Source organism: Lissotriton helveticus, chromosome 12 (assembly GCF_964261635.1).
Source record: "Lissotriton helveticus chromosome 12, aLisHel1.1, whole genome shotgun sequence".
Taxonomy (NCBI): Eukaryota; Metazoa; Chordata; class Amphibia; order Caudata; family Salamandridae; genus Lissotriton; species Lissotriton helveticus.
In genome coordinates this window covers 848,273,558-848,301,063 of record NC_136073.1, presented here as the reverse complement: position 1 = coordinate 848,301,063, position 27,506 = coordinate 848,273,558, and the positions used below count along the sequence as shown (strand labels likewise).

General features: G+C 47.5%; 1 protein-coding gene across 1 annotated transcript; it reads right to left on the bottom strand.

The window, feature by feature from the left end:
- Positions 1–7,018: 7,018 nt before the first annotated feature.
- TEKTIP1 (tektin bundle interacting protein 1) lies at positions 7,019–22,369 on the bottom strand. Its single transcript, XM_078669631.1, has 4 exons — positions 22,138–22,369; positions 19,253–19,449; positions 15,478–15,603; positions 7,019–7,196 (listed from the first exon to the last, which is right to left on the bottom strand). The coding sequence occupies exons 1-4, from the start codon at positions 22,215–22,217 to the stop codon at positions 7,117–7,119; spliced, it is 483 nt and encodes a 160-aa protein (XP_078525757.1). The 5' UTR covers positions 22,218–22,369; the 3' UTR covers positions 7,019–7,116.
- Between the last annotated feature and the right edge of the window lie 5,137 nt (positions 22,370–27,506).

Sequence of the window (27,506 nt, the reverse complement as noted above, 5' to 3'; positions counted from 1 at the left end):
TGTAACAGACTTCTTCGGAGTATACACCTCCGAGTACACCGATCCCGGTGACCCGCCATCCTTCCTGGACTGAGGGGAGCCCCCCACAGTCCTAGGCCTGGTATCACGGCCCCTCGACGTCGAAGAATGATGTTCAGACGTGGAGCGCAGGTCCCTCGACGTCGTGCGCCCCTTCGGCGTCGACCGTCTTCCATGCTTCAGCGTCGAACGGCTTCTATGCCTCGACGTCGATCCCGACCATCTCGACGACGATCCTTTATGTCTCGACGGCAATCGCTTGTGCCTCGACGGCGACCTCGACCGCCTCGACCTCTTCGATGGCGACCTCGCCCGCCTTGACGGCGACCTCGACCGCCTCGACGTCGACTTCTTCCTCGCCGGAGTTCTCTTCTGCCTCGACGGCGATCTCTTCCGCTTCGACGGCGGCTTCGACGCCGAGGATCCCCTCGACGACGACGATGTCCTGTTCGACGACGGCGATCGGCGGTGTCGCCTTGACGGCGAGCGCCGACGCCAGGCTCGTCGACGCCGATCACTCGACGTCGATGCCGAAGACGACGACGATGAAATCGTCACTGGGTTCGACGGCGGCCTGTGTAAGTCCCTCGACGTCGACGGGCGACGTTTTCTCGACCCAGAGCCCTGGGGAGACCGGGAGCTGGCCGTGGACCTTCCTCTCGACGTCGTGGCCAGTGCTACCGACCCAGACGGAGACTGTGGACGTTTGCTGGACTTCCTGCCCCTGGGGAGCCCCCCAGAGGCCTCAGCATGGGCAGATGAAGCCCCTCCAGACCCACCTTGCGCCTTCAGCCTTCTTTCCTCGAGGCCCTGAAGTCTGATCTTCATCCTGTCCTTCAGGGTCCTGCCAGAGAAGCCTTTACTGATCTCACACTCCTCTGGAACATGGGAAGAGGGCAGGCAGAGGATACACACCTCATGAGGGTCTGACTTAGCCATCTTCCTGGAGCACTCTGGGCATTTGTCAAATAAAGAAGGCATATTTGACATAAATGAGTGCAAGAAACCAAGAAGAAAAGCCTAAAAGTACTTAGAAAGTATTCAAATCGATTTGTAGTGAAAAAAACACCAATAAACCCTTGAAAAGGGAGAGCTCAATGCTCCAGGGTCCTGCTTGCAGGAGCCGGAAAAAAGAACTGAAAGTAATTGGGACCTGCAGTGCATTCTGGATACTGTGAAGTTCTGGAAAGTTCTCTTAAAGGCACAGTATCCTGTTCTGAGCCACATAATGGCAGCCTATGGGGCTTGTCTGTCCAGGTCCTCCTCTCTATCATTCCAGAGGGTTTTTGCTGTTAAGCAAGGGAAATCTGTACAGGCTTTGCTGTTTTGTGGATTTTGTTGGTGGAATTTCTAGTTGAAGTACTGGACAGTGTAGCCTTTTTAGGCTGCATTATCTGTCTTTAAATTCTCTCTTAAGTGTCTGTGCATTTCTGCATTTTTCGACACTCTAAGAGATTATTTTTTATTGCTCCGGGGTCCACGCACATGGGCTGGACTATTCACTAGATTATGACTATACACAGAGATCCCCTACTACAGAAATATTAATTCTCTGTACCTTGTCCAGCGTGGCTGTGTTCGTTTAGAGAGAGAGAGAGATGTATCTCCTTCCATGCTCACAATTATCTTTCAATGCGAAATAAGTTGTTTGGGTAAAGGCAGAGCTAAAAGGAGAAACTTTGTAAAGTTAGCAAAACATAGGGGACTATGTACGAGGAAGTGGCAGAGCGCGGCATTAGCAGTCATGGCTTAACGCCTCACTCCGCCACTTCAGAAACGCCAGGCTGCACCATATTTACAACAATATGGTGCAGCCTTGTGTTTCCCCCTGCACTGGTGCTACACTTAGCAGAGTGGTACAAAAGGGGGTGGTGATGGACGGAGCATCTGAATCAATCAAACACTCACACCCAGTCCCACCCCCTTTTGTACCGCTTTGGCCGCCATAAGTGTGGCAGGGTATGCTCAGACGTGAGTCCCTTGCTCACTTTGCCACTGGATTCAAGCAAGCCGGGCTGAAGACGGCTGGAATTTACTCCAAGAAATTAAACAACAGGTATGTGCCCAACATGGAGTCAGTGTCCATCTGCTTGTGCCTCCAGGTCTTCACTGCCTAGCACCTAAATACAAGCAAGCCGGGCTGAAGACGGCTGGAATGCCAGAAACCGGTCCTCGGAAGCTTGTTTCCGGTCCAGGGAAAACATGGCTTGGCAGTTCGGGCTGGACTGTTTCCATGAGGCACAGGGTCAGACTGATTTGCATATAGCCATGTCTGAACTGGGGTGGCAGAGTGGGCTAAAGAACGGTGATGGATCAAACCCAGATCTTTTGACTGGGTGTGAGTGTTTCTCACCCATGCACACAAGTCTCTCCACGACCTGGGCCCCAAGTACCTCAACGACCGCCTGACCTTCCACACACCCACCCGCCAGCTACGCTCTACAAGCCTCGCCCTCGCCGCTGTACCACGCATCTGAAGAGCCACCGCCGGAGGAAGATCCTTCTCCTACCTGGCAGCCAAGACATGGAACTCCCTCCCCATCCACCTCCGGCTGACACAGGACCACCTCGCCTTCAGGAAACAACTCAAGACCTGGCTGTTCGAGCAGTAGCAACCCCCTCCCCCTAGCGCCTTGAGACCCTTCTGGGTGAGTAGCGCGCGATACAAATGCCATGATTGATTGATTGATTGTTTGATTGATTCAGATGCTCCGTCCATCACCACCCCCTTTTGTACCGCTTTTGGCCACCATAAGTGTGGCAGGGTATGCTCAGACGTGAGTCCCTTGCTCACTTTGCCACTGGATTCAAGCAACCGGGCGTCCTCGGCAGCTTGTTTCCGGTCCAGGGAAGACATGGCTTGGCAGTTCGGGCTGGACTGTTCCCATGAGGCACAGGGTCAGACTGATTTGCATATAGCCATGTCTGAACTGGGGTGGCAGAGTGGGCTAAAGAACGGTGATGGATTAAATCCAGATCTTTTGACTGGGTGTGAGTGTTTGATTGGTTCAAATGCTCCGTCCATCACCACCCGGAAGCACCGGGTGTCTGCGTGCAGGGGAGGATTGTTTATGTGTAGGACGGTGTCCTAAAATGTCATTTTGTCACTTTTATTTGAGCTGCTTCTTGCAGCACACATGAAAGTCACAAAATGTATTTTTTTTTCAAGTTGTTTATGTACAAGAAGGGGGACCTTCCTGTTCATAAACAATCCATGGCAGTTTGCACAATGCAGCACACCTGGAAACAGCAAAAATGAGGAGAAATAATGCATTTCTCCTCGTTTCGCCAAATTAAAACAAGGTTTTCCCTGGTCTTAATTTTGGCGCTGCCTCCTATGTATGCTACCCTTGTACATAGGGGGCAGTGTCAAAAATCAATGGGTCTTGCGATAGGCATTCCACCACACACCCACTGCCCACACCTTTCATGCTAACCCTAGCGTGAAAGGGGGCCTTATTTACAAGGCAGCATTAACCCATGTTAATTGGCTTAACATGGCATTGTAAATGTTATGTTATGTTATGTTAGACTAATTTATTACGCGCACAGATGCTCCAGCAAAGGAGCGTCCTGGCGCCCGACAAGGTAGCAACACAACAAAACAGAAGGGGGTAAGATAAGAACTCTAAGGGAACAGAAAAGTTTTTACAGCTCGACGAAAACTGAGCAAGTCACTTAGGGCACGTATCTCTCGGGGGAGAGAGTTCCAGAGAGCGGCGGCGCTACTCGAAAAGAACGTCCACCAGCACGGCTACGTTTAAAGCGGGGGACGGCCGCCAGTTCAAGGTCCGATGATCTTAGAGAGCGGACTGGGGCATAAAGGGACAGAAGATTTGAGAGAATCAAGGCAGGGGAGCCCTTAAGGATCTTGTAGGCTACACAAAGAACCTTGAACTGGATCCTTTGCGCGATTGGTAACCAGTGCAGGGCATGCAGAGCGTTAGTTGTGGGACAGAATCTAGGTAAGCCAACAACTGCTCTAGCCGCAGCATTCTGTACGCGCTGAAGGCGGGTGATCTCGGCCCGATTGAGCCCCACCAAAAGGGAACTGGCATAGTCGAGTCGGGAGATCACTGTTGCCTGCACCACGAGTTGCCTAGTCGTTGCATCAAAAAAATTTAATACGGGACGTAGTCCACGCAAGATGCCAAAACAGCATGCCGCCGTGCGCTTTGTATGGCAGACAAAAGAGAGAGTTGGGTCAAGCCACACCCCAAGATTTTTTAGCTCAGGGACCGGAGTGGGCGTAGGACCCAGGTCCGAAGGCCACCACCTGTCACCCCAGAGTTCCGTATGCTTGCCAAAGATCATGATTTCCGTCTTTTTTGCGTTCAGCTGGAGACAGTTGACAGTCATCCAACTGGCGACCGCTCGAAGTCCATTCTGGAATCTAGGAGCATCCATTTCAGCATCCCCGCTGAGCGTGACCGCAAGCTGAGTATCATCTGCGTAAGACACCATGGTCATACCCCAGTGCTTGACGACCTCAGCCAGCGGCCTCACGTAAAGATTGAATAACGTGGGGCTCAGCGAGGAGCCTTGAGGGACCCCTAGATCCAGAGGATAAAATTTGGACTGATGGGGCGGAACGGCCACGCAAAAGGAACGGTTAGCAAGAAAAGAACGGAACCACTGGAGAGCGGGGCCGATAACACCTGCCTCCTCCAGGCGTTGCAGAAGGATCTGGTGGGAGACGGTGTCAAAGGCGGCGCTTAGATCTAGTAGCACCAGCGCCGCCGTTTGACCCGCGTCGAGCACGGAGCGCAGATGCTCCACCATAGGCTAAGCCCCTATTGCCACAATGTTGGACAAAGTGACGTTGTGGTGGAGATAGGGGATTGTACATATGCCCCCTAGTTTGTGGAAAATACATGTCCCACGTCCCTGTTTATTCAATCCCAGCCATTCTTACTTGAATGGTCTCATGGACGTCGATTAGGGGTAGCAGTTGCTACCCCATGTTTGCCTTCTCGAAGCCCTGGCACTGCTGTTCCTACCCCGAGGGGCAAAGACGACAGCAGGAACATAAAAACCACGGAGCTCTAAAAACCACGGAGTCCGTTTAGTCTCTCTTTTCCCCCCTTCTGGCCCTACACTCAGCGCATCAGCAAATAGGTGCAAAACGTGAGACAAGACCAGGGAACATCGTATGCTGTAATCAATGGGCGGGAGGGGGCTCAAAGGATGTGTGATGTCACCCCCCCACCCCCACATTTAATGAGTTAACGTCTCTGGGTAGGCACAACTTTGTCTCCTCCATTATATCTCCCATCTCCCTCATAGCTGCCAAGTTTTCCAGTTACATGCATAATAAACTTCTCCAGTCCAGTTTTTTCCTTTGGATTCTGGGACTTGTAGTCTTGATTTTATAATAGAATACAGAACTTAAAGCAAAAAAACCTGGGCTGGCTCAGCTAGTCGCACACAAACCCAGGAAACTTGGCTGGGTTTTGCCCATTGTTTCTTCCCTTCCATCTTCCTTAAGGCCTCCTATCTCTAATATTATGGCACCTCCATCCAGAGAAAGGATGGGCAGTAAATGGACTCGTTGGCATAATGGTGTTTTCTCTCCTCTGAGCTGGGCAGAAAGAGCTGGACTACGCATAGCTGTAATGTGCACCGCCTCCCTCCAGGACATTGTGGTACTATTCCCAGTCCTGAATGGATTTTGTTTTTCTTCCACTGAACTAATTATACAAACGAATGTATGATGGAACAACGAAAGCTTTACAACGATGGTTTTTACAATGAATGCGAAACGACAGCACTGGCTTATATTTATTTATATAACCACGCCATAACTTCCTCATAACGCTGTGGCAAAAATGAAAAGGAGACAAGAAGCACTAACACTGTGCAAACATGTTTTTATTACAAACCTCAGGTGAGCTGTTGCAAAATATATATGCATTTCCATTTAAATTCATATCTGTGCACTCACACTAACAAGACGACCAGAGCTCCAAAGGACTTCCTATCTGACCTTGCCTGGACAAGCTTCCAACAGCTATTCTGAATGGTAAACAACCTTTACAACGCGGTCAAAACACCGCAGTGCCATTACGACGCACCTTTTACAACGCAAGTCGTTACCACGACTTGCGCTGGAGGGCGCTCTAGACTAAGGAATAGTAGATTTACTATTCCAACACCTTCCCTACTGTACGTAGGGTGGAGTTGGAATAGTAAATTTTACTATTCCTAATTCCAGCACCCTACAGCGCAAGTCGTGGTAACGACTTGCGTTGTAAAAGATGCGTTGTGATGTACCGCGATCATTTTGATCGCGTTGTAACATCATACATCCTTCTGAATCAGCCTTAGAGGTCACTTTACTTGTCCTGACTACATGATATTTCTTAATCTGGTTGTGCAAGTTGCTTACACAGTGCCTAGCCAGCCTTCCTGGTCTGCCCATATCCGGCTGTTTATAATTTGCATGGTGCAGACATTGCACATCCATGTTAGCCATATTTGGCTTGGAGCCTTATTCTGGTTCTGCTGACATGGCATTGCTAAACTATATAGCACCCAGAAACCAGCCACTCTGGGAAGAAGCGGTCTGAGAGCCCCTAAGGCAGAAGACCTGACTTCTTCCTTGCTAATTAGCAATGATGCATGCTTTTGGTACCAATAAATACATTTCACTCTGTTTCTGAGCAAACCTGCTATGTCTGGTGAGTTTCATTCATTTGCTCCTGAGAGGGTGCCAGTATTTCCCCATCAAGCATAAGCAAATAAGGGTGCAAAAAAATATACAAAGCTCATGCAGACGCGTTTCGGCTGAATGCCTTCTACTAGGCCTATTTATATATAGTGTGTATATTAGTGAATGGGGACGCATGCTGTAAATATTTTAATAGAGTGACTGCAGTGTATGCAGATACAACAAGAGCGCTCTCTCCCACAAGTTGAAGAGATTTGGGGAACACTATACAAAGGATGATTTAAGCACCTCCCAACCCACAGACAAGAAGAAGAAGCAGAATCAGGAACATTTGAGCAGACAGGCGGCGTTTATTGTGATGCTTGCTGAACTACCACAGACAAGGCACCGATTTTTTTTTATCCGGGCAGTCCTTCCTCGGTGGATGTTCAGCAGAATTTTTCTATGTAGGGGTGAAGGCATTCCTCAGTCTGGCCAGGTCGAGTGCCAAACGTGTGTCGGTTCACAACTGGAGAAGACAAACATTGGTTAGTGAAGGTCTAAAGATTTCCTAGGTACAAGATGTTATGGACAGGGGCTAAATTCAACATTTTTCTCAGTTCTGACAAGCGGAAGAGAAGCTAAAGTGAGAAGATGTGAATGTTGTATGATGCCAACATTAACAGACAGCCAAAGATGGAAGACACCAAAAGTTAGACACAGTTGGTATTACAATCGCAAAGTTTGCAAGAAGTTAAGAACGGAAGATGCCAAAGTCAGAAGCCACCAAGTAAGGGAGGTTGAGATGCCAAGAGATGCTTAAGTCCTAGCAAGCCAATATTCAAGACACCCAGGTCAAGTTCGGAAGGCATCTAAGCTAAAAGTTGTCAGCAAAGAGAAATTAAGTTCCAAAGGTGTCAAGGATAGATGACTTTAAGGAGACATCAAGGTTATAAAATGTCAAAGTTAGAATATGTGAAGAACAGAAGACAATAAGGTTGGGAGACAGCTAGATCTGAAGACACCAAGACTAGACAGCATCAAGTTTGTTAGCAATGATGGTTAAAATAAATCTAGGTAAGAAGTAACAGTGAACACATGTTGAGGCTGGGAGATGACAAGGTCAGAAGGTGTTAAGGTCAGTGAATTTCTGGAGAGATCAGTCAGATCAAATTTACTGTGCCTGAGAAACTCTCAGAGAAACGTGTGGGGCAAAATAGCTCTTATTATAATTATAATCTGAAGCAAACATTTCTACTTCTTTTCCATCATGCATAATCTTGACTATACAAAGGGTGTCTCAAATGTCTGCAAGAAGCGTGTGTATCATACAGCTGTCCTTCCCTCCTTTCCCTGTAGGTCCTATATTCAATTGTGCAATTTCATCCATCCATCCACTCAATCGTTTTTCATCTATCCATTCATCCATCATCATCTATCTGTACAAGCACTCTTGAACAACCTGCCTCAGTACATCTAAAGCACCCCACCCACCCTCCAGTAATACGCAGACCAATTCCATCCAGACTTCCCTGTTCTCATTCCCTTCCGCCTACTGTCCATATAAGGGATCTGCCAGGCGGCATTCTTCCCATGCAGGGTCTAGCAAAGCTTCCTGGTGTGGGGGTTGGAGCTCTGTTACTGGATCGAGGGATAATTATCATTCAGATTTTATTTATTGCAAGCGCTGGTGCAATTAATTGCATGCACAGAAAGCCAGGTCCGACCTTGGAGAGGCGGCCCGTGCACGGTAGCTCTGTAGCACAATTGAGTTTGCTTAATTCTAGCTCAGCTGCTGTGCCCTCTTCCATGCCAAGATAGTCGCAGGCATACTATCTGGCCCTGCTGAATCCTCTGTACCGATCCAGGTTGCCCACCTGTTCTCGTCATTCTTTTTTAGGTCTGCGCTTTGCCCTTTGCCCTTTCCCCAGGTCACTCCAATGGCCCCATCTCTCCTTGGTCCATGCGCGTTTGTGGACCGCAGGGTCCCCCCGTCTCCCCTTTGTCAGTGGCCCTCTTGGCCTGGTCCATCCTCTCACCTTTTTAAGGGCCCTGTGGTCTCCTAGGGTCACCCCCAATGGTTCTATCTCCCCTATCACAGAATGCACATCTGTCCTGCACCCCTTCCCCTTTATATTGAAGTGTCTGTACCCAACCATGAGCACCCCCATGTATTCCCTTCTCTCCTATATCAATATCCACCCCCCACCCAGGTTCACCCTAGGGGGACCACCTCCCTCCAGGTCAGTACAGACAGTGTTTCCAGTCCTCAGCTCACGTCTGAGCCGGAAGCCTTCTGGGTGAAGTGACCTTGTTTTACAAACACCTGGAATCAGGGGCAGGACCTGAGACAGTGTCCATACTGGCCCAGGAGTGAGGTGGTCGGCCTAGTTCACCCATTCGCCCAGCTAAATTCTGTGGGGTCAACCAGTGCGCCCATGTCCCCAGGCTGACCGAGACTGGCTCTCAGATCTCGATTCCCGCCTTTCTCTCCTGTTATCACAGCCAGCTGCTCTCGCACCCTGTCAAAGCCCATGGACTCGGCGCGGCTGGCCCCAAGGATCACTGATCCTGGCTGATGCTCTGGCCTTGGGCCCATCCCTACAATTGTACATGGCTTATACCTCACCTCTCGCACTGTTACGGCAAGTTCTGTCGCGTTTTCATCATTTCTACAGCCCATTCTTTCCATCTGGATGGCCATGTAGCAATCCCAGCAGCCTGGGCGCCTTTCCATTGAGATCTGAGATTTCTTGTTGATGTAGCCTGTTTATGGGTGTTTCTTAATTGCTTTAAAGCAGTGGTTCCCAAACTTTTTTGACCCAGGGCTCCCTTGACCTATTGACTGTGGTTCCCGATTATGCTACTTTTCTTTGCGGGTAGGTGGGGGGGTGTAAGCCCGGCCTCGGGAGTACTTCCATTTTTTTCCCCAGAAGATAGTAGCACTGAAGCTGATAAAAGTATTATAATCTTATGATTAGAGCACTACTCCTTAATTTCTCAAAACCAAACAGCGAAAAGTAGCAGCACTCTCTGTCTACTTTACAACTTGAAGAAATAACTACTTCTGATTGGAGGTTTGATGTGAGTGTATGGCCACGTGAACCATAGAATATTGACGACAAATACTGTCTTGTTGGTTTGGCCCCACTGCCTTTTACAAACTGTGGTGGGGTGGGGTAGGATATGTTAGTCTAGGGTAGGGTATGAACTCAGTTCATCCACAGCCCAGCCAGTTGCACCAGGGTGTTCTGCTGGGACACCCTCCCCTTGTAATTATGTGGTATTAGTGCCACGTTGTGGCCTGAGGGTGCGGACAGGGTGTATTGTGGTTATTGCTATAAGAGAGGAGTCTGGTGTGTGTGTGTGTGTGTGTGGAGGGAGGTCATCTAGTTGTTAGTTGTAAGGTACTGGTGTTGCTTGCAGTGATGGTGTGGGTGGTCAGATCTGCCTGTTCTGTTGGCTGGTTGTGTGTGGTGAACACACAGGAAGTTGGCTCTGCTGTTTAGGTGTCTTCTTTGTACCTCCTAAACTGGTCAGGGGCCTTCAAGTGTGCAGGAGGATACACCTTGGATGTGTATTGTGTACCTCTACTATTGTTCGCGGGTGTAAGCAGAGTGTTGTAATGCTGGGGCGGCACTGCTTTGCAGCTACGTGGGTTGGATGCTGTGTTGTGCGTGTGTGGGTTTGTTGTTGTCGAATGTGGTTGTGTAAGGAATGTGGTGTACTGTTAGGGTAGCAGCGCTCTGCCCAGTAGGGGAGTTTGGTGTTGTAAGGTGGGGGGTGTGGATGTTTGATTTGTCCTGCATTGGTGTTGGTAAGTTGTGTGGTTGGGAGGCATTGCTTTGCTACATAAAGTGTCTTTAGTATTGTGTACATCAGGTTGTGGGAAGATCGGTTTAGCAGTTTTTGTTGGTGTGTGTCTGTTGTATTTTGCATTGGTGATATACGTAGGCCATGCAATCGGGTGAGTTAACTGCAAGTGGGCGGGATCTGGTGATTGCTCACTCATCTATTCAGGTTTAATGACCTGGTCCGGATCAGGGAAGCAAAAACAGCCCTGGCACAATATGCCCAAACCAGCCCCGCTCCCTTCAACTTGAAGCAGTCTCTGCTTTTCCATCCATTCACTCTCTCTCTCCTCTCTCCTTCCCCCTCTCAGATCACTTTCTCTCTGCCTCGCTGCTCCTTTCCGCTCTTTCTCCTGAAGTCCCATGTGTCTGCTTGGGAAAGTGACAGAGGAAACAGGGTCAGCCCTGGGCTTTCAAAACTGTACTTCAATAACTCCAACCCACCGGGGTAATGCCCAGTGGAACAAGAGGCCTGTCCGGCCGTCCATGGCCCAGCCAGGAACGGATCTTGCAGTAGGCCAGGGGGCCACAGAAACAACATATGAACACTGGAAGATGAGGAAGAGATCACACAGAGGTTAAACTGTGGGGGCGGTGGGGAGAGGTGGCGCATAGGACGAGTGGAGGGGACAAGAGACTCTAAGACCAAGCCATGGACCGAGGGGTCCCCAGTGGCAGACACATGGATGTCTGGCTGAGCTGCAGGACACTAACCCCGCCTCCCCGAACCCTAGGGCCATAGACCGGAACCTACCCAGGGACACTTGGAGGTCATCACACGACTCGTAAAGATCGTTTGCAATGCAGAACGTCCGTGATAAATATTGTATAGTCCATGTGGATTCTAAACAAAATGCATGCCGCAGCCAAAGGGGGGTGGGGATGGGGCGCAGGGGGTAGGGGCAGGCCACTCACTGAAACCTCACATTGCACTGAGCTCACCACAGGTGTGAGCCGCAAAAACTGAGAAGTCCCCACCATCACCACCGGAAGTTCAGTTCAGTTCATCTGAGAGCCGATTCTGTGACCAAGATTCTGTGGCCCTATGGAGCCCCGGAAGCGATTTACAAGGACCCGTCATGGCGGCCCCAGGGACGCAGGGTTATCTCTCGGCTCCTGCCAGCCTCTGTGCGTGGTCTGTCGTGTTACTCACTGCTTTGGGTCACCGCCTAACCTAGGGTGACCAACTGGCATTGGTGCAAATTCAGGACGGTGAGTGTAAAAATTCAGGACAAAGGGTCAAAATTCAGGACACAAATTCAGGACAGGAGGTCAAAATTCAGGACAAAACTTCAGGACAATTGGATACGTTTTACAGACACATCAGAGGTCGCGCAATAGTATATAAGTAAGCCCAGCCATATCCAAACATATTCAACCATTTGCAAACCTATCCATCATGTATCCTCCCATCTCTTCCATCTATCCTTTCACTCATCCATCCCTTCATTCATCCATCCATCCACCCTTTCACCCTAGCCATCTGTACACTCATCCATCCACTCTTCTACCCATCCATCCATTCACTATTCCATCCAGCCATTTACCCTTTCACCCATCCAGCCATCCTTTCCCTTACTCATCCATCCACCCAGTCACTCATCCTTCCACCCATCCACCCTTTCAGTCATCCATCATCCTCCCTTTCTCTCTCCAGCGTCCCTTTCACTTAGCAATCCTTCCTTCCATCCATCCACCCATCCATCTACTCATCCACTCATGAATCCATCCATTGACCCTATCACTCATCCATTCTTTCTCTCATCCATTTATCCTTTAACTCCTTCACTCATCTATTCATTCTTTAGTCCATCTACCCTCCCTTTCACTCACTCATCCATCCCTACATCCACCCTTTCACTCATCTGTCCATCCATTCACCCTTGCACTTATCAATTCATCAATCCATCCATCATTTCACTCATCCAACCACCCACCCACTCACTCATCCACCTTTTTACTCATCCATCCTTTCACTCATCCATCCACCCTTTTACCCATCCAGCTACCCTTCCACCCATACATCCAGCTATTTACCCTTTCTCCCTTCCATCTTTCCACCACTCACTCATCAATCAAGCCATCCTCTTTTATTATCCATCTATTCAATCTTTCATTCATCCATTCACCCTTTCACTAATTCAACCAGCCATCCAGTCATCCCTTCACTTACTCCCTCGCCCACCTTTTCATATTAATTTTGAGCTGAGCCTTTTTGAGCTGCAGGAGCCATTCCTGGACTGGGACAGAAGCCACCCAGGGCAGAGACTGGATCCACCACAGGTCGAGGGGGAGGGACAGGAGCCATCACTGGGGCGGGGCAGGAGGGGGACCAGGATCCACCAGGTTGGGCACAGGGGTGGGCATTCGGTATTCTAGTATCATCTTGGTCTCTTCCAGGGTGGGGTAGGGCTCCTCACCCCCTCCTGGACAAGACAATGAGAAGAAAGAAATGAAGAAAATGAAGGGGAAAAAAAAGAAGAAAAAAAAAAAGTCAGTCTCTCTTTCCAAAATGTTGCTTTTGCCATCCCCCACTGTGATGAACAGTACTTAAAGGAGATACTCCAAGAGAACTGATTTAACTGATTGTCCTCCTTACTTTGTTAATCAGTGTGGGTGCGATCGTGACATTTCTTTATTTTATTACATTAAAGACTTCATGTTTGAAGAATCGAGGTTTGTTTACAATTTAGTGACAGTAATTAAGCTCTGTGCTGTGAAGAGAACCACGTGCTGCCTTGGTGTAATCCAGACCGGTTGTAGGATGTTTGGGGCCCTGGGCAGAAAGGAAATGTCTCACACAAATTGTAGACATGGCGCATTCAGGGTTGTTTGCATCTGAATAGATGCCCCCTGCGCCTGAAGCTGCAGCCCCCCCTCTAAGTCACCTTCAAGCACCTCTTAACAGCTCATCAAGGGCTGGAGGTGAGAGGGGTGGGGGCTGCAGCTTCAAGAGCAGGAGCATCTATTCAGATGCAAACAGCCCTGAATGCGTCATGTCAAGTCAAGAAGGGAGGTGGGTGGAAGCTGTGCCGGCTTTAGGGAGGTGCGACCGGTGGCCGGTTAAAATTACGGACAAATGGCGTCCGTTAAAGAATCCTTCATGGACAACGGACAGATGGCCGAAATTACGGACGGTCCGTGAAATTTACGGACGGCTGGTCACCCTAGCCTCACCCCCTCTGCCTGCGCCCACCTCTGGTGGCCTGGCATACCAGGGCGCCCGTGGCTCTGCTCATAGTTTGCCCCCAGGCCTCCATCTCTTGCTGGCCTTCAGTACAGCCCTCTCCTGGGCCACAGGCGCACCTTGTCGAATACTTCGCACCCCACAGGGCGGGCCCACAACCAGGCACGCTGGGCATCGCTCGTATCTTGCCCTCAGGCCTACAACACCAGCTGCCACTCACCCCGGCCCTCTCTGGCACCACCCTGGGGCCGCGCGCGCTCCGCGGATCCATGGTGGCGGCTTGCACGGATGCACAGGGTAGGGCTCGCGGCTCCACCCGAGGCGCACGCACGAGTGCATTCACTAGTGCCCGCACCCTTGCACCGCCTGAGCCGGTTCATCCCCTTTTAGTATCTCGGCCTTTTTTTATCCTGTTTGTTTCCCTCTGCTGACGTCATGCGCCCTGGTTCACACCCGGTGCCTCGTTAAATTCATATGTGTATGCTCCCCCGCCGGCCCTGCGGCATCTTCTCACGGCGTGCCGGGCTGCTGCTGGTAAAGGCGCCGCCCCCCCCCCTCAGCAAAGGGTTAATGGGACATTCCCTGACATCACTGCACGGGTGCGGCCTCGACGGGGTGGGGGCGCCACGGGCAATGCTCTTGAAATGTAGATTGTTCGCAGGAAGTGGGTGGGGGCGCTGCCGGAAGGCCTATCCTAAGGGGCAGGGTCACCCACCGGATGTGCCAGATGGAGTAGGTGTGTGTGTGTCACCTCCTAGGGGAGGGGGGGGGGTAGAAGCTTCCAGGAGGGCAGTAGATGGAGTAGAGCTGAGTGAGCCCCTAGGGGGCAGGTGTCGGAGGAAGTGTCCAGGGGGCAGTAGATGGGTCAGGGCTGCGTGGCCTCCTTCATTGTCATTGGCGGGTGTCTGGGCTCTAGTCGTTAGAGGTAGGCGAGCCACCTGAGGCCCGGGCCTGGCCCAGCTCCTCTCGGAGCCTCAAGCCCGAAACGAGCCGAGCTTTAACGTGGCCGCTGCTGCCACCCACGCTCGACCATCATGCGCCAAGAAGTAAAAACAGAACATGAACCTTTGGTGCTAAAAAGGGAGAGAAAGAGGTAGCCATCTAGTGGGTGAATTGCATTATCTGAAACCAGAAAACCTGGGACCATCCAATCCTGTCCTCCCAGCTTGACCAAATTGTGTGATCCTAGGCACATATTTTATTTCATAGAGCCACCTCCTTTCATCATCAGCACAAACGAGAGCGCCTCCCAATATGTGAGTTCAATGTGTGCAGTGTACACAAATAATCTGCATGTTAAAGATATACCTTTCCTTGATTTTAAAGAGACTATTATCTTTTCACATGATGTTTGTTGCATGATTTATATGCCAAGTGTTTTCAGGGCTCGGCTCTCCCTGTTGGTTTGTTGGCTCACCCACCTCTGCTTGTTCACCTAATGGGGCACAATGTAACACTTGCATAATACACCCGGCCAACCCACGCGCCTCTTTCTCTCCATGCCCCCTCCCACACTCTAGGCCGAACACTGTGCAGCTGGTCAGCCCCATGTAAGGGTACCTAAAGAACCCATGTCATCCGGGACCCTGTGTGCCATCCTGGGTTTCCATCTAGAAACCGTGGTTTTCAGCTCTGATGCTGCACTTGGTCGGCCCAATTGAACTAAACCAACACTACAACTCCCATCATGCACCAGAATGTTAAAGGAACGCCAGTACTGGAAAACGGTGCTCCTGATGACATGGAGCCGTCAAGTAACATTACATCCTTACCAAACTCCTTCCGGGGGATGGGCCTGTCGTTCCACTCGAAGGGCCCCCATCGGGTGCCGGGGTGCAGGTACTGGGCCGGGACTGTTGGGTCGTAAAAGCAGGCCTCCCTCAGGTGCTGAGCATAGGCTGGAGAGGATAAGCAGAAACAGCAGAATATGATATAATATAATAGGACATAATATAATTTGATATGATTTAATATGATATAATATATGATGTAATATATGGTATAATATGATAGGATATATGTTCTAATAGGGTATAATATGATATAATAAAATATAATTAAATGTAATTAATATATAATATAATGTAATAAAATATATAATGTAATACAATATATTACAATATAAAAAATATAGTAAAATATAATTAAATATAATATCGTATTATAATGTAATATAACATCATATAATATCATAATAGAATAAAATGTAATATAACAAAAGATATCATATAACAGAATATAATGTAATATAATGTAATATAATATAACGTCATATAATATTGTAATATAATGTAATATAATATAACGTCATATAATATTGTAATATAATATAACCCAAAAATACAACTAAGACACTCCCTTGACTCCTCCCCCCTGGCTCTGGGAGAGCGTCAAGTGCGTGTTTGATGCACAGATGTGTGAATCGACAGCAGGGAAAGTTACATGGGGCCTAATGGTTTAAAAAAAATAATCAAAACTATGCCGCAGGTAGGTTACCTCGCATGGGGGCAGTTTTCCTATCTTTTTTGAGTTCACAATATTTGAAGAATGCTCCTTCAAATCTGCAGTCGTCGCAGTTTCCAGGTGTTACCCGGAAATCCGTTTGTGAATTCCATACTTGCACGTGTCTATTTTTCCATATAGCAGAAGTGCAAATGTACTTTCTTTCATTGTTTAACTTTATTTTCCAATGGGGATATTTTTTTCCCCAGTCAGAAACCCATTTTGTAACCCTACCAATAGTTGTATTTACCGGTTTACATTAATACCCTGGAAGTATATTTACTCCTGCCCGAATAGGTGTAAATCTCCAACCGAGTAAAATCTTTCTCCGAGTAAATATTTGTATTGTGTATATATATATATATGAGTGTAAAATCAGTTTTTGTCCATTGCAGAAAAATGGCTTAACACACATTCAAAAGCTAAAACTCCTCTGCCCACGATTTTATGTCCGTTTGTAATGTTTGGAGGGCCTTTGTACCTCCAAAAGCTGACACCATCCACTTGTGAAATAGGATGCTAATTGTGACTACGTCATAGCGCATCACGCGCCGCATGGGCAGGGCCTTAACCACATGCCGCCAGTGGAGTGTGCCAGGGGTTGGCAGCAGGAGCAGCCCTCTGGCCCACGTCCAGCTTCTCTGTGTCACGTAAGGTGAATGTGGGTCCGCTGTGAAGCCTTGAGCTGGAGCGCCATCTACTGCCACCTACAAGTACTCATGTAATAGCCCGGCTATAGCTTGCATTGCACAGCACACCTGGACAGCATGCAGAAACTAATTACGCTTTACCAAATTAAGATGCATATGATAATGTGACATATATCGTATCTGGTTGGGACTGTGCATCAAACCACACAGCAACTATTCTCAAAGCAATTGTTCCGGGAGCCACTTGTTAAGAATGCCCAAAGCCACTGGAATTATGTAATTCTGCGGTGGAAGACTTTACCGCCTAATTATGGGTTTGCCGGGTTTGCCACATAATGTATCATTTGCAGCATAATTTGCATATTTTACCCCCCCCCCCCCCAAAAAAAATGTTTGTAGCTCAAACGGATCAACAGTTACTAAAGACGCTGCAATATGTGTTGCCAAGCAGTGGAAGGCGCTTCACAGAGGTTGACTGGTCACCATTCAGTGGCCTATTGCTGTTTTTGAGCGTTAAATGAATGAGGCGGACCCTTTGACTGGACACTGTGCCCATGTGTAAACAAAACAACAACAAAAAAAAGACAAAATAATGCAGTAATACGGTCACAATATCCTGCATTGTGGCACATAATTTGCCTCTTCTTCCACATAATTTAGTCAAAATTTCAAAATAATTTGGTCCTCCTCGTCGTATAATTCCTGTGGCCTTGCTTATTGCACACACATTGGGGGTCTAATACTAAGATTTAACACTGTGCTTGCCCAACAAAAGTGATGCAAAACAACACACACTTTTGTTACCTAGCATAAGACCTGTTTTATGCTGGAAAATCCCTTGCATGCAATGAAAAGCATGCATATCGCTGCTTCACATTACTTAGCACCAAGGTAGCGGACCCTGGGTGGTGCATGGGCGTTCCCGTGCACCACCTAAGGTTTCTGATGCTAAACCCCATGTACTTAAAAAAGTTGACAAGGTTTAGCGTCTGAAAAAAAAGCACCCACTTCAGATCGGTGCTATGAAGGAGAAAGGCTTCTTTTCTCCTTTATTTTCCGACTTTGCATGTGTGCTGCACTGTACAGCACACATACAAAGTGGGAAATATTTAAAGTTAGTCTAAGCATAGTATTTTGTACCGTAAGGGCGTCCTTCCAGTATAAAACGTACGTTAGACTTGCAGAGACACCCTTGCACTATGGTGCAAAGGTGTGTCCGTGACGCTGGGTCACACAATTCTGCTTTTTTTCAAATGTATATTAATTGTAGATCATTTTCTTTAACTTCTTGTGACTAATTTATTATTGCTTTATACTAAGAAATTTTTCGTGATGCAAAATAAATAAATTATAAGGTGAGGGTGGTCAAACCCGGGAATGTCCTGGAAGGCACTATGTGTTTTTAAAATACCCCTCACACACTATGAATTCCCATAGTGTCATGCTTCATCATAGGGGTCTTCCCGTCCCTCTACGGGGCGGGGCGTGCTTCGACCTACGAATACACGGAAGCACTTGATCTTATGAAAATAGGCTATGTGTGGTGTGGATAGTGAGAGTGGTAGGGTGTGTGAAAGTTAGCAAAACAATTAAAAATTCCCTGGCTAGTGGAAAAAAACAAATTGTATTCACTTCCCTAGCTGGAAACATTAAAAAGGGGATGGAGTAGGGGGTATGTGTTACGCCCTACTAGGTCGACATGTTTCAAAAGCAGCCCTCACTGCTTTACTCATCAGGACCAGATATGATCTCTACTACACTCAAAAATAATTAATATTATATGTAATGTAATATGCCTATCTTCCAAAATAACAGACTACAAAAATAGGCTAGTCTGTATCCAGGGGTTCAATTGGCCCCTTAATAGTAAAAATAACCAATTTTGGTTCAACTAGCGTAGCAGCACGGCGGTATTTACGGGCAAGGAACTATCCATTTCCATTGAATAATAATTGAGGAATCCTCCCCTTCTGTGCCAGCTCATGGGGCCCGACAAGCAATCCTAATAGTATACCAAAATCAGGGTCAGGAGGAAGTGATTCTGCTCGACATCATAATGAGCCCCTTAGTCAAACCAGGAAGAAGTGCTAGTTTAGGTTTACTTGTTGCAAAGGAACAATGTAAACAAGCAGCAAAACAAAAAGTGATCAATCAGAAAATGGATAAAAATGTATTAACTTAATTAGTATTTGGTGAAAATTTTAAAATATGGCCTGAAATGTATTATTCTTCTGAAACAAAATGAGCTTCATCCCTTTTTGTGATGACACTCTGGAGACTCAGACAGAGGGCATAAGGTAGTTTCACCTGGTTAATTTAAAAAAGTTATTTGCAAACACCCAGAAATAAATCACCCCCGTCCCACATACTCACGGAGATAAGGTACCCTGCTTACCGTGCGGCACAGACTTCAGCTCACGCCTCTTGTACCAGTCGTACCAGCGGTTGTAGGCCTCACGATTGTTGCCATTGGACAGCCCTGTGTACCACACCTGAGACTGTGCATCTCTGCCCATGGGCGTGGTCTTCCATCTCACCGCCTGCTTTATTATTGGGGCGTTGAGGGGTCCTGGCAGCGTGATCACTTCATCGCTGGGGGGGTGAAAGGACATCACACTCAAAAGGTTTCTTTACATCACCCACAATGCCCCTTGTTACTTTGACTTGGTTTGAGTGAAGATTTGGTTCCACCTCAAGGGCAATCAGAACGAATAAGTTTTAAATTTACATTTTTTTACTCTACACATAAATAGAGATGGAAACAGTGGTTTTATTGCCTATATTTCTGTTTAAAAACTGAAAAATTAGAAAGCAGGTTTCCATTTAAGATACCCTCAGTGGTGTCAGTCATGAGTGCAGGACCAATGACTGCAGATTGACAGCATGTAAACTAAAAGAAAACAGGAAGAGAATTGACTCAAAAAGCGTAAATGACTGCAGATTTCTGCACATTTTTGTACTACAATGTTATCAAAGATATTGTAGCATTATGACCGCTTGTATCACGCAATACTTACATGCATTCATTTGAGTGGACATTTACTTGGTAAATAAACGGGAGAAACACACTACACTCCCTTCCCTTAGTAAATCAGCATTTGTGACACTTTCCCAAGCAACCTGCATTGCTTATATTTACTTTTGCAAAGCAGATCCTAAACATCTTCTGCCCTTGCAAATGCACCATTTACCGACCTGTTTTTAGGTCTGACCAGTCGAAAACTTATTGTGGAAAATACCAATACCTACAGGGAGCTTTGGGCCCACCCACTGCCAATCTGATTGGCTTGCTATTAACCAATGGCTTTTCTTCCTCCTCTTGTGTTTGCCTTCCTTTGTAGCACAGCTTCTTTACCATCATTTTGAATGGATTACTTGTATCCTTCCACTGCTCAGAGTCAGGGAACCACACAAAAAATTGTAACAGCATTGCAACTGCTGGTCTACACAGTACCAACGGTGCATGCCAAATGTGAAAGGTCATTCACCATGAGCCCTTGTTGATACACTGCTTTTCAACAATTCTGTTTCTACGCAGGTCTTCAAGGAAACCACATACTTCAATTTAGATAGTATTTACTCAAATATTGGGTGTGCACAGCTCAGCTTTTACTTCAGTACTGAATGTGAACACACAAGGGTTGAAAAAGAGTAGTCTTCACCGTTGAAGTAAATACAGAAATTACTGGATTACAATCTGTAATTCACATCTCAACCAAACATTAGGGGATCCAGAGAAAATTGTGCACGGATTTATTCAGAAGGTCTTTCACAAGAATGTAAAAATACACAGCTATATATATATATATATATATATATATATATATATATATATATATATATATATATATATATATATATAATCAAAAGCAATAAAGGAAGCGTGTGCACAGACATTACTAACCGCGATTAGAGGAACAAATTCAATGCTTCGTGCACAAGCAACGTTTATAGTGCAAGTCTCAGGAAAGCGGGAGTCAACGAGTTTATATAGCTTACTTTATACTTTTTACTTGTTACTTTAACTGAGCATGTTTCTAAGCACTCCTAATGTTTACAGATAAGAGACTAAAAGAATATGGAGATTGTGAGGCCTAAAATGCTATTTTATTCATTCACTAAATCAGTGTACTTCCTTTGCATACTCGACTTTGTAAAGGCATTGATAGCAAGCGGGGGCAGCTTACCCCAGGGGTGGTAAATGGACAGAGACTAAAATAAGGCATAACACCGCTTTGTTAAACCGGTGTCTCTTCTAGACATGAGGCCATGATTTAGAGGGCAGTGTAGAATGAAACCCTCAAATAACTCCACGAGTCTCAGTCTGCACCATGTTAACGCTTAACCCAGGCCCGCTTTACATCCACCGCACTCCTGAGCCCCACCCTGTTGGCATTAATGGCCCCCTCAGCCGAAGCCACGGTTTCAGGCCCCTGGGAAAATGTCTGCACGTACTGGCAAAGTCAGTAGGTACCAAAAGTGAAACTCATTAGCTTTACCAATGCTCGTTACAAAATGTTCTCGGCAGAGAACTTCCGATCCCTCTAGAAGTCTGGCTCGGTTATTAAAATTCAGGGCAAGAATATATCACTTTCAAAGATCACCAGCGCCCTCTGCTGAGCAGGAGTGGCAGTGAAGACGAGTGTGTTCGGAGGTGACACGAGAGATTTGGCAATGAAATAGATTAATGGAATTGGCCAATTTTAAAATGTATCACATTACACAATTTCACACGTGCACGAGACTACCACATTCGTGTTCTGCCTTGAATACATTCAGAATTTATACTGAAATTGTGGTTGGGTGTCGCCCCGACCCCACCAAAATATATTATATATGTAAGTATGACCCTGGCTCCCATGGTGACAGCACCGTTTGACATGCCATTACATAATGAGTAGGAATACAACGCACTACGGAGAAGACCGCTGGGTATATAGTGCAATTAATTGAGTTCGTACATGTTCATTCTCTAATATATAGCGCACACTGTTCGTCTAACCACCTCCAGGCGCCTTCCTGAGGTCACTTCCCAATAACCTGTTTCCAAAGCAATCTCACAGAACAGGCCTACCAATTACGTTCCGATATCTTGTAAAGCCCCCCACCCCTTCCTGCATTTTCTCCAGGCCATGTTCCGCACATCTAAAAAAAATGCCAAAAAGCGCCTTGTACCAAACGCTTCGTTGCCCCACATGGGACTAGTAAGCGCTATATAAATGCCACAGTCCATAACTGCAAGCTGCCAGCGCTTTCCACTAAACTCCAAAAGCAGCTCACCTGTTCAAGGGGGCCGGAAAGTCGACCTCCAAAGTCCTGCGTGGGACGGCCCCCGGGTCCCGGCAGTCCAACCGAGACATCCCCAAACGCCCCCCGCCTGCCTGCCGCCCGTGCAAAGGGTCCAGGCTCCACCTGAGAGTGACAGACACAGGAGTCCAAGCCCTGGCTATGGGTGCATTGTTACAGTCAACAAAGCACTGTGGACACCTCCATGGCAACAGGAAGAGGAGGCCGCAAGGCCAGCCTCCCCACCTGTCCATCAGCGCCCTGCCCTGCACAGCGCGAGCCCGGGGAGGCAACTTACGCAACCAGGCACCGGGGGGTGGGGGAGAGCAGGGCCAATCCATTTACAACACCGCTGCTGCGTGTGCAAACTCACATTGCCCCACCTGCATTATTTGACAGCTTTACACTAGAGAAGGAAAAGAAAAAAAAAGTTCGACATAACTTTTAAAATATGCAACAATTGTTTGCCTCTAAATCATTTTGCTTGTGCAAACTAGGTTTTATCAAATAACATCAGAGTACAAGATGAAATTTAAAAATGGCAACACGTGTTGTGCTCGTTTTTTCTACTAATTAAAAGAATATGTATTTGACTTCTTTTAAGTTTGAAAAATATTCCCATTGTGGCATCTGCTTGGGCCAAGGTTAGTCCTGGTGATAGACGGTCTGAAGCGGAAGAGGTGGAGAAAGTCCCAGAATCAAACATGGCGGTGCCAGGCTGAGGTCACCGAGCCAACAGAGAAGCAGACCCTGCGAGATATGGGCTCCTGTCCCACTCAAGAGAAGTTTTAAAAACGTTTTTAGAAGGTGCGTGCAGATATCGCTAGACAGTGGCCAAGGGGTACAGAACTGAGCACCCTGTACTTCCAATAAGGTGCATGGAGATGCATGTTTAATCTGCCTGCTCAGAGGCAATAGGGCACATCTGCACATGCCCACTGCTGCCCAACAGACGCTCAGAATAACCCCTGAGATCTGTCCAGAACTGCGGAAAGGCAGCTGCCAGAATTCACATCCAGGGAGGCACTGAAGTCAGGTTGGAGTCAAGGCAACATCTGCAGGCGTGAGACATTTAAACTTTCCATCATCCAGTCTGGCACCTCAGGGAGACTTCAGAGGCATGGATCCTGCAGGCAGAAGGCCCTTCTGTGAAAGCCGCATATAGGAACCATCTGGTACCCAAGAGCTAAAACATCAATGCTCTGTGACGAAGAAAACATGCACTAGATTTTGAGAAAGCCCAGGACTTCAGGCCACAAGAAAAACATCATTTTTTTGCTGTAACACTTTTCGCCCTAAGTGGGATGGGTATGCCCAGACGTGGGTCCCTTGCTCACTGTTCCACTGGATTCAAGCTAGCCTGGCTGATGAGGGGTGATGCCCTGAAACCGGTCCCAGGATGCTTGTTTCCGGTCCAGGGAGGGCCTGGCAGGTCGGTCTGGACTGTTCCCATGAGGCACAGGGTCAAGACGGATTTGCATATGGCTGGGTCCAAACTGGGGTGGCGTAGTGGGGTGGCGTAGTGGGCAAAAGAACAATGGATGTAACCCAGATCTTTTGATTGGGGGAGAATGTTTGGATTGCCAGCATTCCCGTCCATCATTTGTTTTTCTGTAACACACAAGAAAACGGTGTCACTTGTATGCTTCCATTTCTCAATCTGAGGAAACTTTATAAAAACTTTGCTATGTGCAGAAAGGATTTGAAAAGTTTTCCCTATGAATTTCTAAGGCTTATATATGCGATCGCCCTGCTGTAGGCTAGGACGAATTTGATGACCCACCAATAACCTGAACATCTGCATTTTCAACCATCGGATTACTGCAAAGAGATCAACAGTAGGATTAGATTTTTGCTCTGGGTTCTTTTTCCACGACAATGACCAGGAGATGTCCTGTTGGTGTTTTGGAGCAGACTTTTCTGCTTTCTTGTCGCATGGAATGTTCCATTCCTCAACAGCAAGTCTTGTAAAGTCCACCCAATGTCCTGCTAAGTCAAGGACACAAGGAAAATACTAAAGAAAAACAGAGTTCAAAGGCAAAAACAGTCTTCAAGGAGGTCAGAAGAGGGGGAGGAGCCAAGCTGGCGACCAAGATGGCCGCTTAGGCTCCCGGCTCCGCAGACCTCCTCATCCTGCTACAAGATCCTGCCAGTTATCCTGTGCCTATGCAACGCTCCCGGGTAGATGTATCGAAATAACGCTACATCGAGTGACCACGAAATTTCCACCTGCTTCGAGAACGGAGAAACGTCGCCTTGAAGTTTGCGGCCTACATCAGCATTGAAGTCGGGGCCTCGAGTAAGAGTGCAGCCGGCTTCTAGTTGAACAACATCAGCCATAAGAGTTTGGAGGGACCCGGTCCACCGGAATGGAAGTAAATTTTGTCCGATCTCAACATCAAATATCCGTATGGATCAACGCTGAAGTGGGGCAACTCAATGCCCCTGCGGATGCAAGCTGAATAATTGATTGTCGGAGCCCGGAATACAAACGGCTTGGTACAGTCTAAACTGCAACCCGATGGATTCCGGCATATCCTGAAGACAGCTCCGAAATATCCTTGCATGCAGAGGGGTTGGAATGTGTGTCTTCGCTTCTAATTCTACTGGGTCTATCCCGAAGGACAGACCGTGAGCGAAACGCGCGAAATGGCGCCCAATATCGACCTTCGTGCGAATCGGACCCGATCCTCCGAGAGGTCTGGGGAAATTCGAACGGATGACCTGGTTCGACATATCCTATCTGGATCTCCGAGACGGGACCAGAATTTCCCTATCGAGGGGGACCAACTAGTGCTGACCAGGGTTGAACCTACGCTTGGGGCTATAATGGCGGCGATCGAGGGTCTTAATCTCTCCCTGAACTGGAAAGCCTAAGCCTTGGAGCACAAATTGGACGCCATGGCTTTTGGACTGGTGAATAGGGACATAGCTTTTGTTCAATTCAATGACACTGCGGAAGTAACGACATCCACACCACCCGGACTAATGGCGGCCAGCAACCCCATAAAACGAGTAATGTGAGAGACCCTGGATTGCAAATTAGCTAATGCCCGTGTATTGGAGGTCCCGGTCGTGTAAGTGCTCACAATATTGTTACAGACTGAGGGTAAATCGCACCAGGCAATGTATCTGATGACTCATGTGACAACTCAGGAGTGGCTCGGCAGGGCGGACCTTTCTCCCTTTCCGAACTCAGTGCACCTGGACTTTAAACAACATCCGTGGTTCTTATCGACGCAGATGGGACCCAGTGACAATGAGACTTAGAAAGCCCAGCTGTTTCCGGCTCGCTACTGTTTGCAGCCGAACGAACACCTCCGGTCTTTTGAATTTTTCAAGATGGAGGCTGTTTGGTTGAAGAACATTCGTGTACCTGATTGAACGGGTCAAGGCTGAGAACAGCCTATAGTTTCAAAACATTTATTCAAATGGTGGCAGTGCGGGATTCACTTTATAATGTTGGTACCGGGAGGCGGTGTAGGCGAGTAATGTATCACCCGATTTTCGCTTGATAGTGAAATGATAATATATCCGTAATAGGCGGAGGCTTAGAACTAGCAGGGGGGGGGGGGGGGGGGGGGGGAGGCCGGGAGCCTGTACGAAGGCCCTCCTCCACTTACTTCTTTTAGTATTTGTAGATTAGATGGGGCGACAGGCACACTGCTAGTTGGACTGGCATAAGCTACATGCAGGGGTGCAGGGTGGAGGGTGGGGTGTTGCGCACGTTGCGTTTTTTAATTTTCTTTCCTTGTTTACTAAATATCCTGACTTTGTTTTCAGTATTAAGGTGCCAATGCGAGCTCTATTATTTTGATTTGTCCGTTTTTGCATACAAATGTCCGTCCTTTATCCTGTTTACGATCTTAGTATCGAGGGGCGTAATGAGCTTTGATATCCTGATTTTGTGGGTGGGGGGGGTCTGTGGGCAGCACGCATTGATGTAGGCAAACTTCGCTAGTTTTATAATCCTGATTCGTCCAATGTGTTAGAGTCTGTGTCCTGCTTCAACGACTGCCGATATTGCGATCTTTCAATTGTTTGATTCCTTGTATATGTTGGATTGCATTGCACTTGATACGCTCTTATTGTTTTTCGTTTTTAATAACAATAAAAAGATTTATTTTAAAAAAAAGGAGGTCAGAAGAGTGTGCGATCCTTGATCATAGACTAGGAGGATGAACTGACCCCCTGCAGGACATGACAGAGAGGGCAACTCCACAGGAGGAGGAAATGTGTTCAGGATGTTTCACAGAAGGTACATGGTTTGCTGAAGAGCTGGAATTTCTCACACCCAAGTTGACTTATGGCTTGAGAAACTATCAATCAGCATCAAAGTGCTCAGGACAGAGTGGCTACAGAAGTAGAGAAGAGGTCTACTTCAACATAAATAATCGTTAACACCAATAACGACACGGATCTTAAGCTAAAAGGAAGATGGGGAGCTGGTAAAGCAGGAGGCACAAGGGTAATTATATGGTATACTTAATTTTCTTTTTAAAAATCCACGGATGAAGGTTGAAGAGGGCTCAGAAGAAACAAAGCATTCACGCAACACAAAAAGATGGACAGAATGTTTTGCACATTGTCAAACATTCGCCCCAGTCACAGATCTGGGTTTAATCCATTGTTATTTTGCTTAGCCTCCATTCCAGTTTGGACCAAGCCATATGAAAATCAGCCTCAACCCTGCTCTCTCTGGGAACAGTTCTGCCAAGCCAGGTCCTCATTGAACCGGAAGAACAAGTTACTTACCTTCGGTAACGATATATCTGTAAGAAACAGTAGTTAGTATTAGATTCCTTACCTTATTCCTTACCTTAGAATATCCCCAGGCGTCAGTCTGGATCCGGAAACTTTTGCGTAGCAGTACCCCTGCGCGTCGGTAGGCGTCGTCTGCAGGCGTCCCCTGCGGCTCCGCGTCGTCGGCGTCGTGATGACGTCGCTGGAGTATATAGACGCCACCTCCACGCGCTGACGTCAGTTCTTTGCACACAGCTTTTCCGCGCCAGAACACGCAGAGCCATGTGAGAACTAACACTGGTGCCATTTGAAACTAGGGCCCTGAAAGGGATGTCCTTAACCCTAGGTATCAGTTCGCAGAACGGGGAGGATGGGCGGGGCGGTAAGGAATCTAATACTAACTACTGTTTCTTACAGATATATCGTTACCGAAGGTAAGTAACTTGTTCATCTGAAAGAAACAGGTTAGTATTAGATTCCTTACCTTAGAATAGATACCCCAGCAATACCAACCCCGGAGGTGGGTCTGCGAACCAATACAACCTACACCAGAAAGTCCTGGAGGACCGAACGGCCAAAGAAGCCGTCCCTCCGGACTTGACTGTCCAGGCAGTAGTGCC